This window comes from Clarias gariepinus, chromosome 13 (assembly GCF_024256425.1).
Source record: "Clarias gariepinus isolate MV-2021 ecotype Netherlands chromosome 13, CGAR_prim_01v2, whole genome shotgun sequence".
Lineage (NCBI taxonomy): Eukaryota > Metazoa > Chordata > Actinopteri > Siluriformes > Clariidae > Clarias > Clarias gariepinus.
In genome coordinates, this window is record NC_071112.1 from 14,501,150 (window position 1) to 14,520,063 (window position 18,914).

Consider the following 18,914-nt stretch of genomic DNA (forward strand, 5'->3'; position numbering starts at 1 on the left):
GTCTGGTAGTATACTGTATACTGTAATTCATTTACTTTTATCTTAAATAGCTCTAAGTTTTTATTTATATAGTTTGCATTGTTTATAAACAGATATATTTGACTCATATTGGTCCTTTGCTAAACAGCCTTTGAAGTACTTGAGCCACCGAACCTATACGCTACACTGTAACGACTTTACCACTTGGTAATACTTATAATGTCCCAACGTGCCAAGCTATACTCTATAAATGGAGAATTGAGAGAATAAAACCACAGATGACAGATAGGAAAGGGAAGAAAATGGTGGATTAGTTATTGATATGTAAGACACGAGAAAGAGAGGAAGAGAATAAAATAAGACTTTGTTCATTGCAGACACTTGCTGGCTACAAGGATAAAGAAAAAAAATGCTCAGCAGCAAGTCAGTAATATTTTTCAGCCACAGATTATAAGCAGAAAAATATAACATTGAGATGATACTGGAAAAAAAAAACTTTTTACATAGTACAGTACATTTCTTTGGTGCATGTCCTCCTGCATGTAATTTGCTAATGCTCCTAGTGTAAGCAGTGTCTAGAAGCACAGAAGATGATGGAATCTACTGACATGAGCTGTTATCTGCTGTTCTGCACTGGCAATTAAATCAACAAATGGTCAGCTGACTAGTCTGACTGGCCAGGCACTGAGTCTGATGACAATGTCTATAATCAGGTCATGGATTGAGTTCCATTATCTTCCAGGTGTTCTAGAAACCAGGAGACAGGTACCTGTAGTGTGAACTGCTCACAGAGGGTCCAGGCTGTGACAGACTACTTTTGCCCCGTTTCTGTTTGCAATGAACAGGGGGGTAAAAGAAAGAAAGAATGTTTCAGTCCAGGCAAATAAAGACAAAGCTACTGATGAAAGAAACCCCAAAAGAAGACCAGGAACTAAAATGAAAGGGTGATAGGAATTTTCTGAAAGCAAAGAAACTGGTTCATCAAAATACATCATAGCAGAAAACCTAAAACAACCCGAAACAGATACTGTACTGTATATGGCACTTTTGTGTAGAATTCAGATTTTAAATATGTTTCACATATTGTACAGAAATATAGATTTTGGTTTTAATATTACTGAACCAGTGTTCTTTGAGCGTTTTTGCATGGAAATACAGAGGGTCAATGAATACAAGGAATGTGTTGGAAAAAAACTAAACATATGATGGTAAAAACGGAATCACATCATAAGGGCTGAATTGGATTTGGATGTGAAGGAAGAAGGCATGGTATGAATCTGGTGGGACACTGCACAAATATAGTGAGGTGTCAAGCGTGTCTAGTGGCAACGTTCTGGGGACATCAGGAACACAAATAAAACCTTTTGTCTTAATGTGACTTATCACTTTCATCCTTGCATAGGCCCACAGAACATCACTATGATTTGTTACCGATCGGTGGCGGCTGGGAGTGCTTCGTCCAGACACAGGACTCAAGGAACCTGATGTGTCCAGTTCATCAGCAGATGACCAAGAAGACAGATCCTGACAGACAGAAAATGTAAGGGGCAACGATTCAATTTGTAGTGACAAATGTCTAGAATAAACTTTAACCTTTGCTAAAAAGAATTAAGCAAGAAAAATCAGCTTTTGTAAAATTCTCATACACAAGTTCAGTATTGAGATAGCATCTAAATATGTGGTTTACTAAGAGATAAATCTATAAAGAACTAACACTGCAGCTGTAAAAACATCATAAACAAAAACATATTAATTTCTGCAGTAACTGGGAGTGATAGGTGGATTTTAAAAACACTGCAGAGGTATTATTACTATGTGCTAGTCTAACTGATGTACTGACCTGTTGACTACTGGTGATGTCCAGAGTTTTCTCCAGCTCTCTGATGTCTCGTGTCACTTCTTTAAGTAGTATCTTAAGCCGGTTGCCAATGACGTGCACCTTCTCCTTGGCTTCCAGGCACTCACTGCCCTCTGAGTGAACCAACAGCTGCAAAGACATGTCTTGCAAGGATGCCACTTTCAGCTGAGAGTCGAGCAGTTCTCTACGGATTTGCTGGGAAAAACATAATAAAAAAAAAGATTCGCTACTACTTATAGATTTAATAAAGTACGTACTGCGCTTTTAAGTATTGCTAAAACATGCTGTACCGAGAGAGTTTTATGATGTCCGTGCAACGTGTCAGTGTCCTGACTGTGATCAATGGGGACAATCTCATTTCTCCTGCGATCGATGTTCTCTAGCCACAGCAAAAGACCATGACTCATTTCATGGAAGTCCTGCAGCATAAAGGTTTATAGCCTACTGTCAACATTTCATTGATAGAATTAGACACCTACAAAATAACCAACCTACACCTATTAAACCTATATTTTAAATGATAAGACAAAGCAGTTAATTGTTTACTGTAATAGAAGTTGGCAGACTTGCCTGGCACTGCATTAGTGCATCTTGGAGAGAACTCCTCCATTCATCAAGAGAGCCAGTTAGCCTCTCCCACCGGTTATTCATTTCCTTTAGTCGGCTCTGCAGCTCCACAGAACCTTCACTCTCTGGCTGCACAAATTCAGAACTGCACAGATTTATGGACAGCAATATGGCCTTCCGCTTGTCCAACGCTTTTTGTAGTTCCTAAGAAGGAAAGGGAGATAGTCACAGGAGAAATCTCGGAATATACAGTAAATAAGTGAAAAGTGACATTGACCATGGCTTTACTGCAGTCAGTTTAAGCAGTCTGGGATGGCTGACCTTGAGCTTTCTGATGCGCAGCTCAATGGTGTGGATATCAGTGCTGGCATCCAGCCTCCGCTGCTGCTCCAGCTCCTCTTCAGCCTGTTCCAGCCAGGTCCATATACTGTTTAGGTCTGAGTTAAATTGTTGCCACTGTTGCAGGTTCTGCTTCATGCGTAGCTCTTTACTGAGGGCCTGTGCTTGCAGCAGTTCCCAGCGCTCAATTACCCCTATAAGCAGAGAAAGAGAGGAATAGTATAGCAAAAACCACCAAGTAAAAACTGTACATATAAATACATGTCAGCAAATAGATTACACTGTATTGCCAGACTATATTACATTGCACAACAAACAGCTAAAGGTTAAATAATCTAATATTCCCTGATTTACTGTAGGGTGAGACTTGAGTATGAGTACCGGATGTCTGTGATTCTGAGCTGTTGGGGTTGGCAAACCCTGCCAGTTTGTGCTCTTCCTCCTTTAGCTCACAGCCGACTCTCTTCACTGTATCGATACTGTCACGACACTCCCCAAGCAACCGCATCTGCCAAAACCACAGAGAACAATTTGATAAAAGAATGAGGAGCAAAATTCACCTGTGGTATTAATGACACCTGCAGGAGCCAGTCAGTAATGTAAATCTTTTCATACTGCAGTCATTTCACTGCAGCTATATCTATTAGACTCTACTCTTGACACTCAGAGAAACCATGTTTACAGAGAACTCACATAACCCATGTAAGAGGTATCCAGCTCAGGGCCAGTAGGTGTGCGGCTGCGGATCATGTTCTCAGTCTGCTGGAGGTGGAAGTGACTGGTATCAAGGGCCTTTGCGAGTTGCCGGAAATGAGTCTCAGGAGAGGCTCCATCCCCTGCAGATGTGCAAACCAGTTACCATCAAAATCCAAAAAGTATCTCAGCTTCTACTGGGTCAACAACTAAAGCCAAACCATAGACAAAAACTATAACTGGTGTATGCCATGCTTTGTGATATACTTATCATTTAGAGCTAATCTGCATCAAAAAATCATTAACGTTGTGTTAGGTTTGGTCTGATCATGGGCATTGTTCATAACTCTCCACAACCAACGTTCTTTTATAATAAAAAAATATATATCCACAGTCATAGGTTTATTCAGGTTAAATTATTTGTCCAATATATGTTGTGTTGCAGTTGTTAGGGATTCTGAATAATACCCATGTGTTTAGGAGGTATGTACAGAAGAAAAAAATATCCTTTAGCAAACACAAAAAGCATCAATGACATATATAAATTATTTGTGCAGTAGGTTTAATTAACACACAACAAAATAAGGAAAAGAAGGTTAGAAAGTACAGCAGCCAACAGCAGCTGTCTGATGGCTGTGCTGTGATTGAGTTTGTAAGTAGAAAATAAAAATAATTAAAGTCTCAAGCAGCAGGCTGTGAGTAAATCTCTCATTTTGAGTGATGTGCCCCAGCCCAGAAGCATGGTGTGGCCACTGTTGCCTACCAGAGATGGTTTTCAGTGTTTTCTCAGTTAGTTTTACATATGCATCTGGGCTCTCTGGGATCACTACATCTGGAAAGAGACATATACAATGCATACAGCAAAGTTTCGGTAACGTATCTTAAAATTTGACTATAGGAAAACGCTGAAATATGCGTGCAATGATTTGACAGACATAATTTTACAAATGTAATACCAGTATAGGTATAACTGCACAATAATATTGCTTAAAACAGATTCAGATGACAGTTTCGACTTGGGAGGAGCACTGTGCCATCCTATTTCTACTTGCGTGTGCTGATTACGAATCACTGCAAGTGTTGGATCAATTCTTGTATTTTAAACATAACGTTATACATTTATGACATCACATTAGCTATTTACCTAAAAGTGCAGATGCTGAACCTTGCAGGAATACACCATCCTTGCCCTCATCTCCTTGCTCTGAGGATCTGGTGGCACTTTCTAGGCCACGACTCAGATCATAGTCATGGTCCCATTCTAGGGGAATTGAGTCAACGCTAGCTGGAGTATCTCGGCCTGACCCCTCAGCCCGAAGTGGGACAGCCAGGGAGGCAGATCGGCTTGAAGAAGGCACCGGAGAAAGTTGACTGTCTCCTAGGCGCTCACTCCACGGAAGGCTGGACACATCGGCTGGCTCGTCTAAATCAAATTCCCGATCCGAGTAGGAAATGTCATGCTCATCCTCTGTGAACTGTGAACATACAGGATTTAAATCATGCTAAAATCTCGTGCAGTAGAAAGAAATTATAATGAAAGCACAGAATTAAATGCAAGTAAATTAAATATAAGTACAATAGGTATCTATTTGTGTAATTATCTTGAGATCACTAGTTTAAAAGAAACAAACATTCACCTGTACCGGTAGACGAATGAGTTTTTTGTAGTAGCGTTCCACTCGTCCAAAAACCTCCTGGCAGTAGTGCTGTAACTCCTCCAGCTCCTCCTCAATAACTGCAGCATCCAGAGGCTCACTCTTCTCAATCAGTGCCTCACCATGCTGCAGGATGTGCTCAATTTTGGTTGTGTTTAGTGAGATCTCCTTCTGGAATGCCTGCATACATAAACAAAGACAAGGGAAACAAACAAACAAAAAATCGTTTTATTCACATTTGGTGAACATGTACAGTACGGGTAAAACAGCGAGTAGTACATGCTGAGGGATCAGTGGAGGCTCACCCTGAGTTGTTTGATTTTGGCCTGGACATCACACTCGGAGAAGTGCTCAATATTAGTTAGCTGAAGGTCCATCTCTGTTAGCCACACCAGTATGCTGTCTCGAGCGGTCTCAAACTCCTCTCTTTGGGTAATAAAGTGCTGGGAACGAATACAAGCAGAGTATTTAAAGGTGACCTATTATGCAAAATTTCACTCTTTAGTCATTTTCAGGTGAGTCTCCATTGTGTGTGTACAAACAAAAAATGTGAGAAAAAAAATCATTCCCTGTTTTTCTTTTTTTTTTCTTTATCAATGTTAGCTCATTTACACAGACACTGCAGTGGCAAATTTGTCTGAGAAACACATAATATACACTATAAACACATTTTCATGGCCATTACAACTGGCTAATGAATCCTTATACTGAAACAAATCTATACAAATCTAACCTACAATTTTATATTAATTGATGAAATGCAAAATGCAAGAGTTAAAAATCTCTGCAAAAGATACAGTAGTGATCCACTTCATAAAGGATTTAGATCTGGATAATCCTTTTGAGGCTCGGCTTTGCTTTGGAGCCATGAAAGCTAGTGTTGATCTCAGTCAGAGCTTGCTTTAATTTTTTATCTAAGCAGTTAACACATCTAAAAACATCTAAAACACAGGGTTGTGGGAAGCACTGGTTCTAGAGGACCATGCATTACAGTATGCCTGGTGATTTGTTATAAATCAAATTCATTTTAAGACATGTCTGAAATGAAAACCTAAAGGTTCATAAAAGGTAAGTGTACAGACCTTTAGTCGGCGCATGATAGAGGACACTCTTCTCTGCAGGTTATCCCACCGTTGGTTTCCATCATGTGCCATCTCCCTAAGTCGACAAGCTGCATCTGTGCGATTCTCTCGTGCCAACCGCCTGTACTGCTTATTAATTAGTTCTAGTTGGGTCAGGCTCTCATGCACGTGCCTCTGGAAAGCCTATTGAGCAAGTAATTGAAATAAAATAATTGTGAGACCTGGAATACCACATCTATATAGTATTTAAGATATTTAAGATTCTTATATTAATTAAAGTAATAACTGAAACACACTTTCTGAGAATCCAAATCTTGTGACCTGAAACGTACCTCAAATTTCTTTAACTCCTCCTTGGCCACTGTGTAAAGCACACCAGAAGAGTTTGGTAGGGCAGCTGTCCTCTCAGACATTGCCAACCATTCCTCAAAGTGGGAGAAGTCTTCCAAAAATTTTTGCCAGAGTCGCCATGTCTCTTCAATCCTGTGAGGAGAAAAATCATACGAGCAAAGAAAAGACTATCACTCTAACTGTAATTTGTATCCAACTAAAATAATTTAGTTTCACATTCTTAGATGAAAGTTCTAAGGTCAAGCTCTCAGGTCTTACTTGATCTTTCTCTCCATTGACATGGCGCAGATGCTCCTCCAGCGGCGGTCCAAGCTCCGTGTGGCCTGTTGGATAGAGTCGCATTCCGCGTCTGTAGCACAAGCATCACAGTCGTGAAGCAGAACCTCACACAGGTTCAACACACTGGCCACTCCTGTGCTGTGCTTCTCTATGTCCCTCTGCAGCTCCTGAAAATGCAAAATATATGAGTTAAGGTTACACCACTCAGCAGGATGGTGTCAGTTGTTGCCTGCATGAAATCAGTTCTACCTGCTGTAGGTCAAGTTTTCTCTGGATCTCCTGGAAGTCACAGGTGTCATAGACAATAGGACGAGAGAGCTCTGTCTCAATGTGGGCCAGCCAGGAACGCAGGCTGCTCATGTTCTTATCCAGCTGCTGCACAGCTACCAGAGTCTCCCTCAGTTTCTTTGTCCTAGTTATGCACAAAAGGATGAGTCAGACAAATGTTATATTTAAAACTTATGAAACAAATTCATCTTTCTAATGCACTATATTAAATAGTTCAAGTAGCGCACATATTTAAAAGAACATCATGAATGGTAAGTGAGCACTATTTCTCAGTTCTGTAGCCTGTGTGGTCTTACCTAGCACCGATGAGGTCGAGCAGGTGCTGCCAGCGATCACCGACCTTAACGAGTTTATGTTCTATCTCTGAAGCTTTGCTCTCATGGCTAGCTTTGACCAAACGCTCTCCCATCTGCTGGAGCTGCTGCTTATCCTCCTGAGCAGCTGTTAATTCATCCTGGTAGTCCTTTAGAGAAATGCCGAAACATTTTGTGACACTGTTTGTGAGTTAAGGCCTTCGAATGAACTTTCATTTACTGTACATATTAACTGATTTACCTTTTTAAGTTTCTCGATCATCTCTTCAATGCTAATGTCACCATTTTGCGAGACCTTGTTCTCCATATGTGTGAGCCACTCACACAGCTCTTTATACTTCTCATTAAAGATGGCCCACTCATTCAGCTTCTCACTCACCTGCTGCCTGCGCAAAGACAACTGCACACAGAGACAAAAATAATACGGGAATTCCTAATTAGACAAATGCACAATACTGGCCGATAATTCCATACTGTGTAAGTTACTCCAACATACTATATACATACCTATACGATTGCTGAAAATAAGTTTAAAAAAGGAGATCGCTGTAGATGAGTTGACAAGTTGTTGTAGCAACGATGTACTGAATTGTAAAGTGCTCCTAGAGCTCTTGCTGTGATATAATAAGCTTGCACACATCCTGTGGTCTATAGACGCACGCACCGGATGCCACTCAAGCAAACCGACAGGAAGGCCTTCTCTACTGCACATCTTACTTTCAGTCTCAGAACTAATTACTTTGTAAATCTTTTTTTCAATAATATATCAACCTTAATGCATTTCAAGAGATTAATAAACAGTGAGTCTTACCATAGTCAGAACTATTTGAAATTTGCTTTAAAATCTATATTTTTAACTAATTAATTAAAAACTGTTTCATAGTTTAAAAACTTTAGAGCTTTATCAGACCCTCTCAGTAAGTCACATTAAGTGGCCTTTTAGGAAATCAGACAAGATAAATAGTAACGCCCGAAGCTGTGCTCACACATGGTGCAACATCACCACCTATTGGTAACTTACATGAGTTGATACAAAAGGGAATTAGTATAGATTTGGGATATAATGTTTCTTTCCACAACATTTAATTTGTCAAAAAAAAAAAAGAAAACAGTTATGCACCTGGTGACAGATCTCCTCCCACTGGCGCTGCAGTAGTTCAATGCGTTCCTGCAGCACACACAGGTCTTCACTGCTAATGTAGCTTGAAAGCGATTCTCTCAGCACAGTCAGATGAGCCAGGTCCTCTGTCCAACCGTCAAACATGCTCTCCAAGTCCTGCATTTAATAGAAAAGCTAATACTATTAAAAAAATTATATTTGCCATATACTGTATCTGTCAGGTGTTTTGGAATTTGACGAATTAGTTAATGTCAACAAATGATATCAGAATTACTGTTTTAATAAAACTACCGGTTATTGTGCTGTTGCCAGCGGTACTGTACTATACCTTGCATCGCATCTGTTCAGCCTGCAGCTCCTCATGGTGATCCGGTAACGGCTGAGAAAGTTGGCGCTTAAAAGCTCGCAGTTTCTCCTGAGACCCTCCAATGCCCTCCTCACATCTTTGCCAATCCTGCTCACAGGAAAAAAAAGTTTTTTTTTTATTTAGTCAGTTTCTTTCTACTTATAATTTCCATAAACTGCATACCAAGACAAAAAAAACTCTGCAGCTTGCAATCATCTATAAATATCTCCCTACAGTGCAATAACCTAATAAAGTAGAAGAGTGGTACAATAATTTGTTGTACCCTAAGTAGTACAGCCAGCTCTCTTTTTTGCTCCTCCAGGCAAATGTTGGCATGTCTCCAGCGCTCCTGGATGCTGAGCAGCTCCTCGTGCAGGGATACTTCTGCCCGACTGTCCGCAGAGAGCAAAAGCTGCCTCCCCGCCTCCACTGTCAGAATGTAACTGCCTTGCTGCCTCTGAAGTACCTTCTCCTTCAGCTACATTGAAAACATAATCCAGGCATCAATCGGACTTTGCACAATTGGACTTTTGGAAACATTGGAGTTTTTTAATGGTTTTACAGTTAAAAACTGCATAAGGTTACACGGTATTCCGTTTCAACTGAAAGTTTTTAATAGTATGTTAAAAGTTTTTGTTTCTTTTTGTTGCTTTATTTTTTTTTCTGCATAATTATAGAGATTTTTAAAAAATTTCAACAGCTATTAACCGGGAAGGAAGGCAAGGGTTAAATGCAAGACAATGAAGAAACCAGTGTGCCAGTGTTTTGGTTACCTGCACAGCATCCAGCATGGCTCTGGCCTGTTGCAGTGGTACTGTAGATCCAGGCTGCAGAGCATCATTATGCTGTGAGATCTCTGCTAGCCATTTGCGTAGCTTCTCTAGCATCTCTCTGTAGCGCTGCCACTGGCGAAGCAGGCTGTCTATGATGCCTCTCCGCTGCTGAGCCCGCCTCACCACTCCCTGCCACTGGTTACTCAACAGGGCCAACTTCAGCTTAAATTCATCTCTGCAAACAAGGTGGTTAGGGTATATCATATATCACGTCTAATGCGTCCTGCCATAATTGCTAAACAAATCCTTTCAATGAACTCTATTCACCTGTCGTCCACCTGTCCATGCTCAAGCATATGCTGTCCATCACTGATGATGGAGTGAAGGATCTGCTGTCTGCTGAACATCTCCGCCTGGAACAACTATATCACAGAATTAAGAGTAAAAAAAGGGTTTAGTAATTAGGGAATTATCAGACATGACATTGGTTTAAACATGGAAATGTTGCCATTCTTCAACTGCTCAGTTGTATAAAATAGCATAAATATAAGTTGCTCTGGATTACGGTCAAATGGCATAAAAATAAATGTATTAATATTCAAAATTTACCTCATGAGTTTTCTGTTGCTCCATTAAGCTCTGGAAGTTTCCGGAGATTTCCACAGCAAGCTTCTCCTCTGTCTGCACCAAAAACTCCATCCATGTCTCACACTTCTCCAGAAATGTCTGCTGCTGTAGCAGGGTGGCCTGAAGTTTACTTTAAAAAAAATATGTATATTTAGCTAGCCATTCTCTGCTTAAATATACATCTTTTATTTTTAGGGTTAGGGTAAGAATGCATTAGCAGTAAGAGATAAATGCTATGTGAGTATAATTTTATATCCTTTACATGAAACAATAAATGTGCATTTTAATACTACAGGTGCTAGTGCAATCAAACCTGAATCTCTCAGTGGTCTGGCCTGATATGGTGGTCCAGTTCCTGTTCAAGTTCTGCATGCGTTTAATCTCAGAGTCACTGAGGGGCAGCCTGTAGGCCAGCTCATTCAGACGCTCCAGGTCTGGAGCCATGCTACTAAACTTCAGCATCTGTTTCTTGAGCTCTTCCATGCGGTCCTGGATAACTAACTGGTCACAGGAGCCATTGGGGTCCTGGCTTTTAAGAACCTCCTCAGCTTCAACTGTCCACCGATAGAGAGTGGCCAGCTGTTCGTTAAAAGTCTCATAGTCCTGCATTCCTGCCTGTAATTATGGAGAGCTATTATTATAAAAAAATACATGCCAACAGGTTTATTTGATTTCTCCCCCCTTAAAATTCAGCATTAGAGATTGAACCTGCAGGGCAGCTTGTTGACGGGTGAGAGTCTGATTCATGGAGCCAAGACGCTGGGAAAGGAATTGGTGGTCAGACTGGATGGAGGCTGCAGCTGAGGTGTCGACCTGCTGTTTGAGCTGTTCTCCTAGCTCCAATAAGACCTGCAGAGAGGCTTTCACTGGCGCCTGAGATCGCAGCAACTCCTGATGAGCGTAACCACAGAGGTTCAGCAAAAGAAATAAGTAGACATTAATAATTAATACTGTATATTCATGAGGACCTATTATAACAATACAGTTAGATATATAGATAGATGGTAATAAATATTTCTATCAGAGAACCTTTGTTTTTGCCAAATACTAAAGAAATAAGGGTTTGCGGACACTCAGTGCCAAAAGATGAAAATAAAACGATAGACAGAGATATTTGAGATATTTTGATAGACAGACCCTGATATTTAAATCTACTTGCTTTAAATAACTTGGAACATGGCGTCTGATAGCACACCACCCAATGATTAGAGCAAAAGTATTGGATCAGTCAGTCAAATAGTCAGACAGTTACAGAAATAAATTAATTAAATAACTACTAATATTTGGGTACACATCCCATGCTTGAAATAACTGCTCCAAGCCAGCACCCCACTGATCATCAAACATTTGTAAGGCTTTTTTTTTTTTTCCTTTTTAAAATGTAAGATCAATCTAGTAACTGACATGACCAAAAGATGAAAAAAATGGATGTTCCTCTCAATTACACTGAAATAGTTTCTCCATTAATTGTTCTTTCTCTGTAAAGTGAATGTTTTCATAGATCAACATAAGTTATATCATTAACAAAGATTAGTGATCCCTTTTTTAGAAACATGGCCTCTATATTTCTGTTATTGAAGTCTTTTTCGATAGTTGGATTGGAATACCTTCACCTTTGTCCTGTGGAAGTTATTGGTGATAGCATTCACTATTGTTTCTCGGTTCGCCTTGGCATCTCCCATAAAGTTTCTTTCATCAACTGCTGTGGGCCAACCTGTTCAATGTCTGGCTGCTAGAATACCAGTGATTTCTTTCTTTTTTCCTCACCGATCTCATTAACTTACTCATGGCCAATTCCCACCCATCAGGCAGCTCTCCTCTACTAAAGAACAGGAACTAATCAGGGAGGATGAATGCTGTCACACTCTTGTTCAGAACTGTGGTCAGTCAACCTCCATCTTGTCAAATGCTGCACATGCAAAATCAAGGGGTGGCTCATACTCAGAGAAAAGCATTATCTTCTCTCTTCTGCATAAATGGGCTGCATACATGGACAGATACTGCATACATGAACAGATGCCCATGACTGGAGAGTTTCACTGTGATGGATTAGAGAGAACGAGTATGCCATCAATCCTTCACAGAGAGCAGACAATTTTGGTCTCTTGTTCTTCTGGCCATGGTCAGCTGGGGCATTACCAGAAATCAAACTCACAGTTTTCAACTGTTCACTGTTTAAACAAGTAATCTAACAAGGGACACCTGGGCAACAGGGAATATCCATTAGTTGTGTGTTCCAATATTTTTGATTATTGACAAATTGATATTTTCGAACTAAAGATGCCACATTCTAAGTTATTTAATACATTTAGATTTAAATATCAAAGTAAAATGTCTAATCTTCATAAAAAATAATCAATCTTGCTATTTTAATAATTCTCAGTGGAGACTGCATACTGTACTGTATGTTTTTAAAAAGCAGTAGCCAGTTGCAGCGTGGGGCAGCAGTTTTATCTTTAGCAAAGTGAATGGTATGGGCAGTGATTTTAAAAAAGAAGAAAGCTGAGTACGGTAAAGTCATCTCATTGTCCCGTTGTACGGTGGTTGCCCACATAACTTTTGACACAACCAAATACTTATCCAAACACACAGTAAATATTAGATAGGTCCTAATTTTGAATAAATTGCTGACCCTACTTTTAACATTCAATCAAAGAAATGTTCACACCAATAGCAGAGAAACTGTCTCACGTACTGTACATTCTTGAATCCAGTTAGACACCTCCTCCTCTGAGATGTCTTTTTTGTTCACTATCTTCAGGAGCTGCTCTGCTTTGTCCTCCAGGCTCTGAATGCTGCCTTTGTTTTGCTCGTACAGGTCTCTATAGCTCTGCCACAGCTGTAGCAAAGCTTTACTGCTCTTCAAACGTTCCACAATCTCTTCTAAGAGACTGCTCCACCTGGCATTGACATCTTTAAGGGTGTTGTTCAGAGACTCAGACACAGACAGGTGGCATTCCTTTAGTAGTTGATGTGTAATTGCTCCAAACTTTCTCAGACTGCTTTCCTGCTTCTCCAGCTCTCCCTGCAAGTTCTAGGTTAGGATGGATAAAAGATGTATTTTTTCTCTTCTATTTTTTGTGCATTTATTACATTTTCTCCATGCACATGTACATACAAATCTTCGAAAAAGTTGAGAGAAGTCCTACCTGCAGACTGTCCACCTGGAGCTGCACCGCATCCAGAGAACCAGTGAGTAGTCTAAAGCGAGAAACAGAGTACCTTCCCTCTGTCAGGTGGCTGTTAATCTCTTCAGATGCCTGCCTGTACTGGCTCCATTGATCCGATACTGACTTCAGGCTGATCTTTAGCTGTCCAATCTGAAAGCAAGAAAAAGTTTGTTTTTCTCAAATTCTTCATACACATATAAACATGCTTTTTATATTTTTAGAAAATGAACATACTAAATGGTCAAGATTGGCCCAAGCGTGATTCATCGCCTGGAGAGTCTCCATGACAACAGCGCAGGCTTCATCTGTTTTGTTCTGGACAAGAGCACAAGCCTGTTCTTCCACTCTTTCCACCTCCTTCTCCTTTTCCTTAACCATTAATTCCATCTCCTGTGCGCATGCATGTGACATAAACAAAAAGAGAAATGCAAATGATGAGCTAACCCATATAGAGTTCTCAAATCTAAACCACTCCAAACATTTCCTAATCTGTATCCACTGATGAAGTGTGCTGAACAGTGAACTGAGCAGTTGACCTAAGATTGCATAATTTACAATATTTCAGTTCAGTTTTACCTGGCAGTCTCTGAGAGCATTTTGCACAGAGGAGAGATCCTCAATTTTGTGTTTCCTCTTGAGACGCTCTTCCTGAGCACATAACCAGGTTTTAAGGCATTCCACGTTGCTTTCGTAGTCGAGCCAGGACTGAATCAAGCCCTCCAAGTACTGAACCTGAATAAACACATCTTACATGTCAATAAGTAAGTTAAATTATTTAATAATTAACAGGACATTAAATAAAAAAAAAATCTAACCCTCTCAGTGATGCGAGCCTGGAGGATTTGCCAGCGGCGGTTCATGGCTCCCAACCTCTCAGCGAAGTCTGTCTTATCTTTGCGCTTGCTCTCCACATCCTGTCCACTGATCTGCAGCACTGACTGGTTCACAAAGTCTACAGTCAACTGCTTGCAGTTCACGTCTACACAGAAACCCTACGGATGAGAAGTTAAATCGTTAATTACCATATCACTAGCAACAGTGGGATTCACTGCAAATGTGTGAGAATGGTTTGTGGTGCAGGTTTTTTGTTATGAATGTATTCTGTCATAACCGGAGTCTACCTTATAGCACAGCAAGTACTCCTGGATAACCTTTGACCCCACAGCTCCTTTAAGGTTGTCTTCATCCTCATCCATCACTCTCTCCATCAGTGAGATCCAGTTTACCAGTTCAGTGATGGCATGGCATGAAGCCAACTTGTCCATTTGAGACTGGGAAAGGAAGCAAACATTTTTGTCAGCCATTAGTGCAGGAGGGGTGATATAACCAGGAAATTACATTTATTTAATAGAATAGAAGGATTATAGACAGAATAGACAAAATTTTTACTATTCAAATTCTATTTGGTAGACATGATCGCCCAGTATAGCACATAACGCTGTGGTGAAGCACATTACCTGGTGGAGTTTCTCTTGCACAACAGGGATGCGAGTGAGCAGCTCAGCCCACTGGGCCTCCACACGGGCTAACTCTGCCCTCAGAATGCCTGTGTCTGCCTTCTTCAGCCTTAACAGCTGGTTTCCTTCATTGAATACTGAAGATTTTAAACTAGAGTGAGCTTCAACTTCCTTACTGAAATCCTGAGGGGGAGAGGAGGCATGTTTTAGATATTTAAAAAGATGTGGTGCAAGGTTTCGGCTCATTTTCTGACAGGTTATTTTTTTAGATAACCTTTGGGACCAATGACTGTGCTTAGATGTTTGTTCTTGATAATTTGATACTAACCAAGAAAGCTGACAGGTGTCCTCTAACTGTCTCAAGCTCTTCAGGTACAGTTATTGACTGATTGTTCCAGAACTCCAAACGTTCCAAAGCATCCTGTAACCACTCATTTAGCTCAGCAGATTCACTCTGATATCTGAAAAAAAAATTCACAACATACTGCCTGTAATTTAAAATAATGAATCATTTTACTGAAGTCAGAAAAAAAAGTAATTATTAGAATAAGTGATTATGCAGGTCTAGACCTTATCCAGTGTTTGAGGATAGACTCCAGACGTAGCAGTTCTTTATTGACATTAGTGCTGTTGCTTAGCCAGTGTTCCCCCAGCAGAGTAAGTTGGTTCTCCAGTGTGTGGCAGGCCACAGACTGCAGCAGGGACTTGCCCTCCTCTAGTACCTGATGAAGCTTGTGCTGGTGCTCTGCCAGAATGGACTTCAAGCTCTGGGAATATAAGATTAGACATGATGACCGTAAATGATACCATAGTCATTAATTCATTTCTTCATTTAAATTCAGTTACCACACTATCCAGGTCAGAATCACAGGGGACTCAGAACCTATCCCATGAACTATGGGACAAGACTGAAACACCCTGTAGGGATCAGCCACCCATTAGAGAGCACTATGCACACACACAGTAACCCCTTTGGGTAACTGAGTGTATTTGGTAGAAAATCAGAAACCCTTGGAACCATGAGGCGTTTATTCTACAGCCATACAGAAGTGCCGTATGTAATAATTCCAAACAAATTGAACTATAATAATATTTAACAAAAGAAAAGAAGCATCCACACCATCATTCTGTGCAAAAAACTATTTAAATAAAAGTGTGGCAGATGCTCCTTTTATTTGGTTGTTTCATGTTTGAAAACTCCAGCACCTCATCTAAGTCTGTATATGGGGGTGAGCAGGCTTTTCCTTCATTTACTATTGCAGACAATAAAAATTACAATATGCATTTACAATTAAAAATTGATAAATATTATATTGATAGATATTTATTTATTTTCAATATTTGCCTTCCACACAATACTGGTTGGCCAGTATATCAGCTGGCCAGTCTTTCTCTGAAGACATCATTTGTTTGAAGAAACTAAAACATAAAACTTAACAAGAAAACAAAGGACAAAATTGTTCGCCTAGTTTTTTTTTCAGTCGGTTTATATACGTTAGGGTGTGTCCATGCTCCGTATTCATAAGGTTAAGCAACGATTAACATTACAGTATTAACGCGTGCTAGTCCAGCATATAATTACATAATATATAAACATATTTTCGTATCTCCCTTAATATTATATAGTGTATTAACAATACACCTGAGGTGGCACGCTATAAAATAGTAGTATATTATAAATAAATATAAAGTTAATCATTAATATATTTAAAGCTTCTAATGTCATTTGGATTTTGTGCTTTGTGTTTTTGGCTATTGGCAAAACAGGATTGCCAAGGTTTGAGTCATTAGGACATTAGGGCTTTCGAGGGACACATAATCTCTAGCAGTACAGTATGTCCAGGGTCCAGGGGTAGCTCAGTGGTTAAGGCATTGGACTACGGTTCGTAAGATCCCAGGTTCAAACCCCACAACCACCAAGTTGCCACTGTTGGGCCCTTGAGCAAGGCCCTTAACCCTCAACTGCTCAGATGTATAATGAGATAAAAATGTAAGTCGCTCTGGATAAGAGCGTCTGCCAAATGCCCAAATGTAAATGTAAATGTCCTGTACATAACCTTCATACAATACGTATATATTATATTGTGTCAAAAAGCCTGCATTAACACAGAAAAATGCTTTGGTTTATACAGTATATGAGATGCAAGGAATAAATGCTAATACTAATATACAGTACCTGATACAGTTCTATTCTTTCAGTTAACCTCTCCTCCGACTCCTCTAACAGGGGAACAGCAGGCATGCGGCCTTCCACTACCTCTAGATGCCTATTCAGACATTGATAGTCCAAGACCAAACGACTCCATGTCTGTAAACACATACACAGACATAAAACAGATTATACTAAGAGACAAAGATATTTAGACCGACAACAATTAATTAAACATGATATAATTACTATTTAAAAAATGTTCATATAAATCTACCTCCAGGATGTACTCCAGTTCCACTCCTTTCTTGTGAGCCTGCTTTAGAACCTCCTGCGCTTGGGCCAAAGTGTCCTCCAATGCTTGGCTCTCCTGTGGCAGGACAAAAGCACTAATTTTCTTGTAGAACGTCTCGGTTAAGACCATGTGCCACTCCAGCCCTTGGAAGAACTCCTAAAGAAGCAAGATATTTGACACATCACTTATAAATGCCTATATTGTCATACTTTACTTCCTACTTGTGTCACAGCATTTTAACAATCCCATCTGTTAAAAACATTGCTTGCCTTGTGTTTGTCTAACAGACTTTGGACTTCTTCCACTGAGCCAGCAATTATCTTCTGGTCAGCAGTCATCTTGTCCTGAGCAGTATCAACCAGATCTACCAGGTCTTGTAATGCTCTTTCATACTGACCCTTCAGAGCCATGCTCTGGTTCAGCCCACTCCGACGAGAGCCGACTGTCATAACCAGCTCTTCGTATGTGTCCTATTAAATGTTACATGCACAGGAAATATTGCTCAGAAAGTAAATTCATTTTCACTAAATACATAATGTCGCTTTACACAGTTTAATGAGTAAGTACGTACCTGGAGTTTCATCAGTTCATTGTTAGAAATCTGATCTGGCTGCAGAGCTGCTCCTCTGGTTTTCAAATCTGTAATTTTATGCTCTAACACTCTAAGGGACTCTTCTACCTCAGCGATTGTCTAAAAAGGAATTACAGTTTAAAGGTAATAACAATCTAATGTCATTCATTTATCACTGTAAATGAACTGAATGACCTTTGATCTTTTTTTTTTTTACCTCTAGTTGTTTATCTGGTGGGCAGTCGAGGATCCCTGCAAGCTTCTGTAGAATATGAAACTTGCTTTCACTTATGACTGAGAAGAGAACCTCCAGCTCAGTCTGTTAGAAATAAAACAGAAAATATCCCATGCATTAAATGAGGCCCATTGATTGATCTAATAGACAGAATATTTTAGGTTCACCACCAGGTCTGACTGGGACTGCATTAACCTGGAAAGCAGTGAGATCCAGCATCCTGTTCCTCATGCTCTCACAGCGACGATCCACTGCTGAGTCTAAAGTTTCCAGTCGCTGAGACAGGCAGTCAAGTGTATCTTCCATCAGGGTCTGCTTTTCTCCAGGGAACCCCACAACACTCCCTAGCAATACTCGGCTGCGGGTCACCTCTCCCGTGACCTCAGCCACATCTTTTCCTAAAGCCTGAAAGACATGCAAGTCAAGCCTCATTCATCTAATCTTGATGCAATATTTGAGACAGTTTTAAATATTATTTGCCATAAATGCCATAAATGTATTATTATAATACAGAAAGTACTGTAAAGGTTTACCAACCTCATGGTTGGAGAGCTGTGTCTCTGCGTTCTCCGTCAGAAGCATTGCCCTTGAGAACAGTGTGTTCTCTACATCATCTAGCCAAGACGAAGTGGCTGTAACTGCTGAATACAACTGCTGTTCTATCTGCATACCTTGATCTTCTGCTGAACCTGTAACCTGCATCCATAACAAGAAGACATGTTACATGTTACATTTCCGAACTTCCAAAAGCAACTGCTATTTAGGG

General features: G+C 40.1%; 1 protein-coding gene across 3 annotated transcripts in view; it reads right to left on the reverse strand.

Annotated features, from left to right (window-relative positions):
- Window positions 1–18,914, reverse strand: part of syne1b (spectrin repeat containing, nuclear envelope 1b) — an 85,371-nt gene that overhangs the window by 2,230 nt on the left and 64,227 nt on the right. The window contains exons 99-140 of one of the 3 annotated variants that reach the window (XM_053509722.1): window positions 18,686–18,844; window positions 18,344–18,553; window positions 18,131–18,232; window positions 17,914–18,033; window positions 17,612–17,812; window positions 17,325–17,498; window positions 17,075–17,206; window positions 15,469–15,665; window positions 15,227–15,359; window positions 14,899–15,081; window positions 14,563–14,712; window positions 14,257–14,433; window positions 14,018–14,173; window positions 13,676–13,831; window positions 13,421–13,591; window positions 12,967–13,305; window positions 10,980–11,162; window positions 10,585–10,886; window positions 10,254–10,401; window positions 9,972–10,066; window positions 9,645–9,879; window positions 9,155–9,349; window positions 8,854–8,979; window positions 8,526–8,681; window positions 7,647–7,805; window positions 7,388–7,554; window positions 7,053–7,215; window positions 6,783–6,970; window positions 6,506–6,656; window positions 6,174–6,356; window positions 5,397–5,534; window positions 5,074–5,271; window positions 4,581–4,911; window positions 4,200–4,268; window positions 3,437–3,579; window positions 3,125–3,251; window positions 2,726–2,937; window positions 2,408–2,608; window positions 2,128–2,256; window positions 1,820–2,032; window positions 1,411–1,503; window positions 749–807 (exon numbers count right to left, since the gene is read on the reverse strand). In XM_053509722.1, coding sequence (XP_053365697.1) covers window positions 749–807; window positions 1,411–1,503; window positions 1,820–2,032; window positions 2,128–2,256; window positions 2,408–2,608; window positions 2,726–2,937; window positions 3,125–3,251; window positions 3,437–3,579; window positions 4,200–4,268; window positions 4,581–4,911; window positions 5,074–5,271; window positions 5,397–5,534; window positions 6,174–6,356; window positions 6,506–6,656; window positions 6,783–6,970; window positions 7,053–7,215; window positions 7,388–7,554; window positions 7,647–7,805; window positions 8,526–8,681; window positions 8,854–8,979; window positions 9,155–9,349; window positions 9,645–9,879; window positions 9,972–10,066; window positions 10,254–10,401; window positions 10,585–10,886; window positions 10,980–11,162; window positions 12,967–13,305; window positions 13,421–13,591; window positions 13,676–13,831; window positions 14,018–14,173; window positions 14,257–14,433; window positions 14,563–14,712; window positions 14,899–15,081; window positions 15,227–15,359; window positions 15,469–15,665; window positions 17,075–17,206; window positions 17,325–17,498; window positions 17,612–17,812; window positions 17,914–18,033; window positions 18,131–18,232; window positions 18,344–18,553; window positions 18,686–18,844 — 7,124 coding nt within the window. Of the gene's footprint in view, window positions 1–748; window positions 808–1,410; window positions 1,504–1,819; window positions 2,033–2,127; window positions 2,257–2,407; window positions 2,609–2,725; window positions 2,938–3,124; window positions 3,252–3,436; window positions 3,580–4,199; window positions 4,269–4,580; window positions 4,912–5,073; window positions 5,272–5,396; window positions 5,535–6,173; window positions 6,357–6,505; window positions 6,657–6,782; window positions 6,971–7,052; window positions 7,216–7,387; window positions 7,555–7,646; window positions 7,806–7,912; window positions 8,077–8,525; window positions 8,682–8,853; window positions 8,980–9,154; window positions 9,350–9,644; window positions 9,880–9,971; window positions 10,067–10,253; window positions 10,402–10,584; window positions 10,887–10,979; window positions 11,163–12,966; window positions 13,306–13,420; window positions 13,592–13,675; window positions 13,832–14,017; window positions 14,174–14,256; window positions 14,434–14,562; window positions 14,713–14,898; window positions 15,082–15,226; window positions 15,360–15,468; window positions 15,666–17,074; window positions 17,207–17,324; window positions 17,499–17,611; window positions 17,813–17,913; window positions 18,034–18,130; window positions 18,233–18,343; window positions 18,554–18,685; window positions 18,845–18,914 lie in introns of those variants that run through there. The other 2 variants (XM_053509720.1, XM_053509721.1) reach the window with 2 other exon arrangements.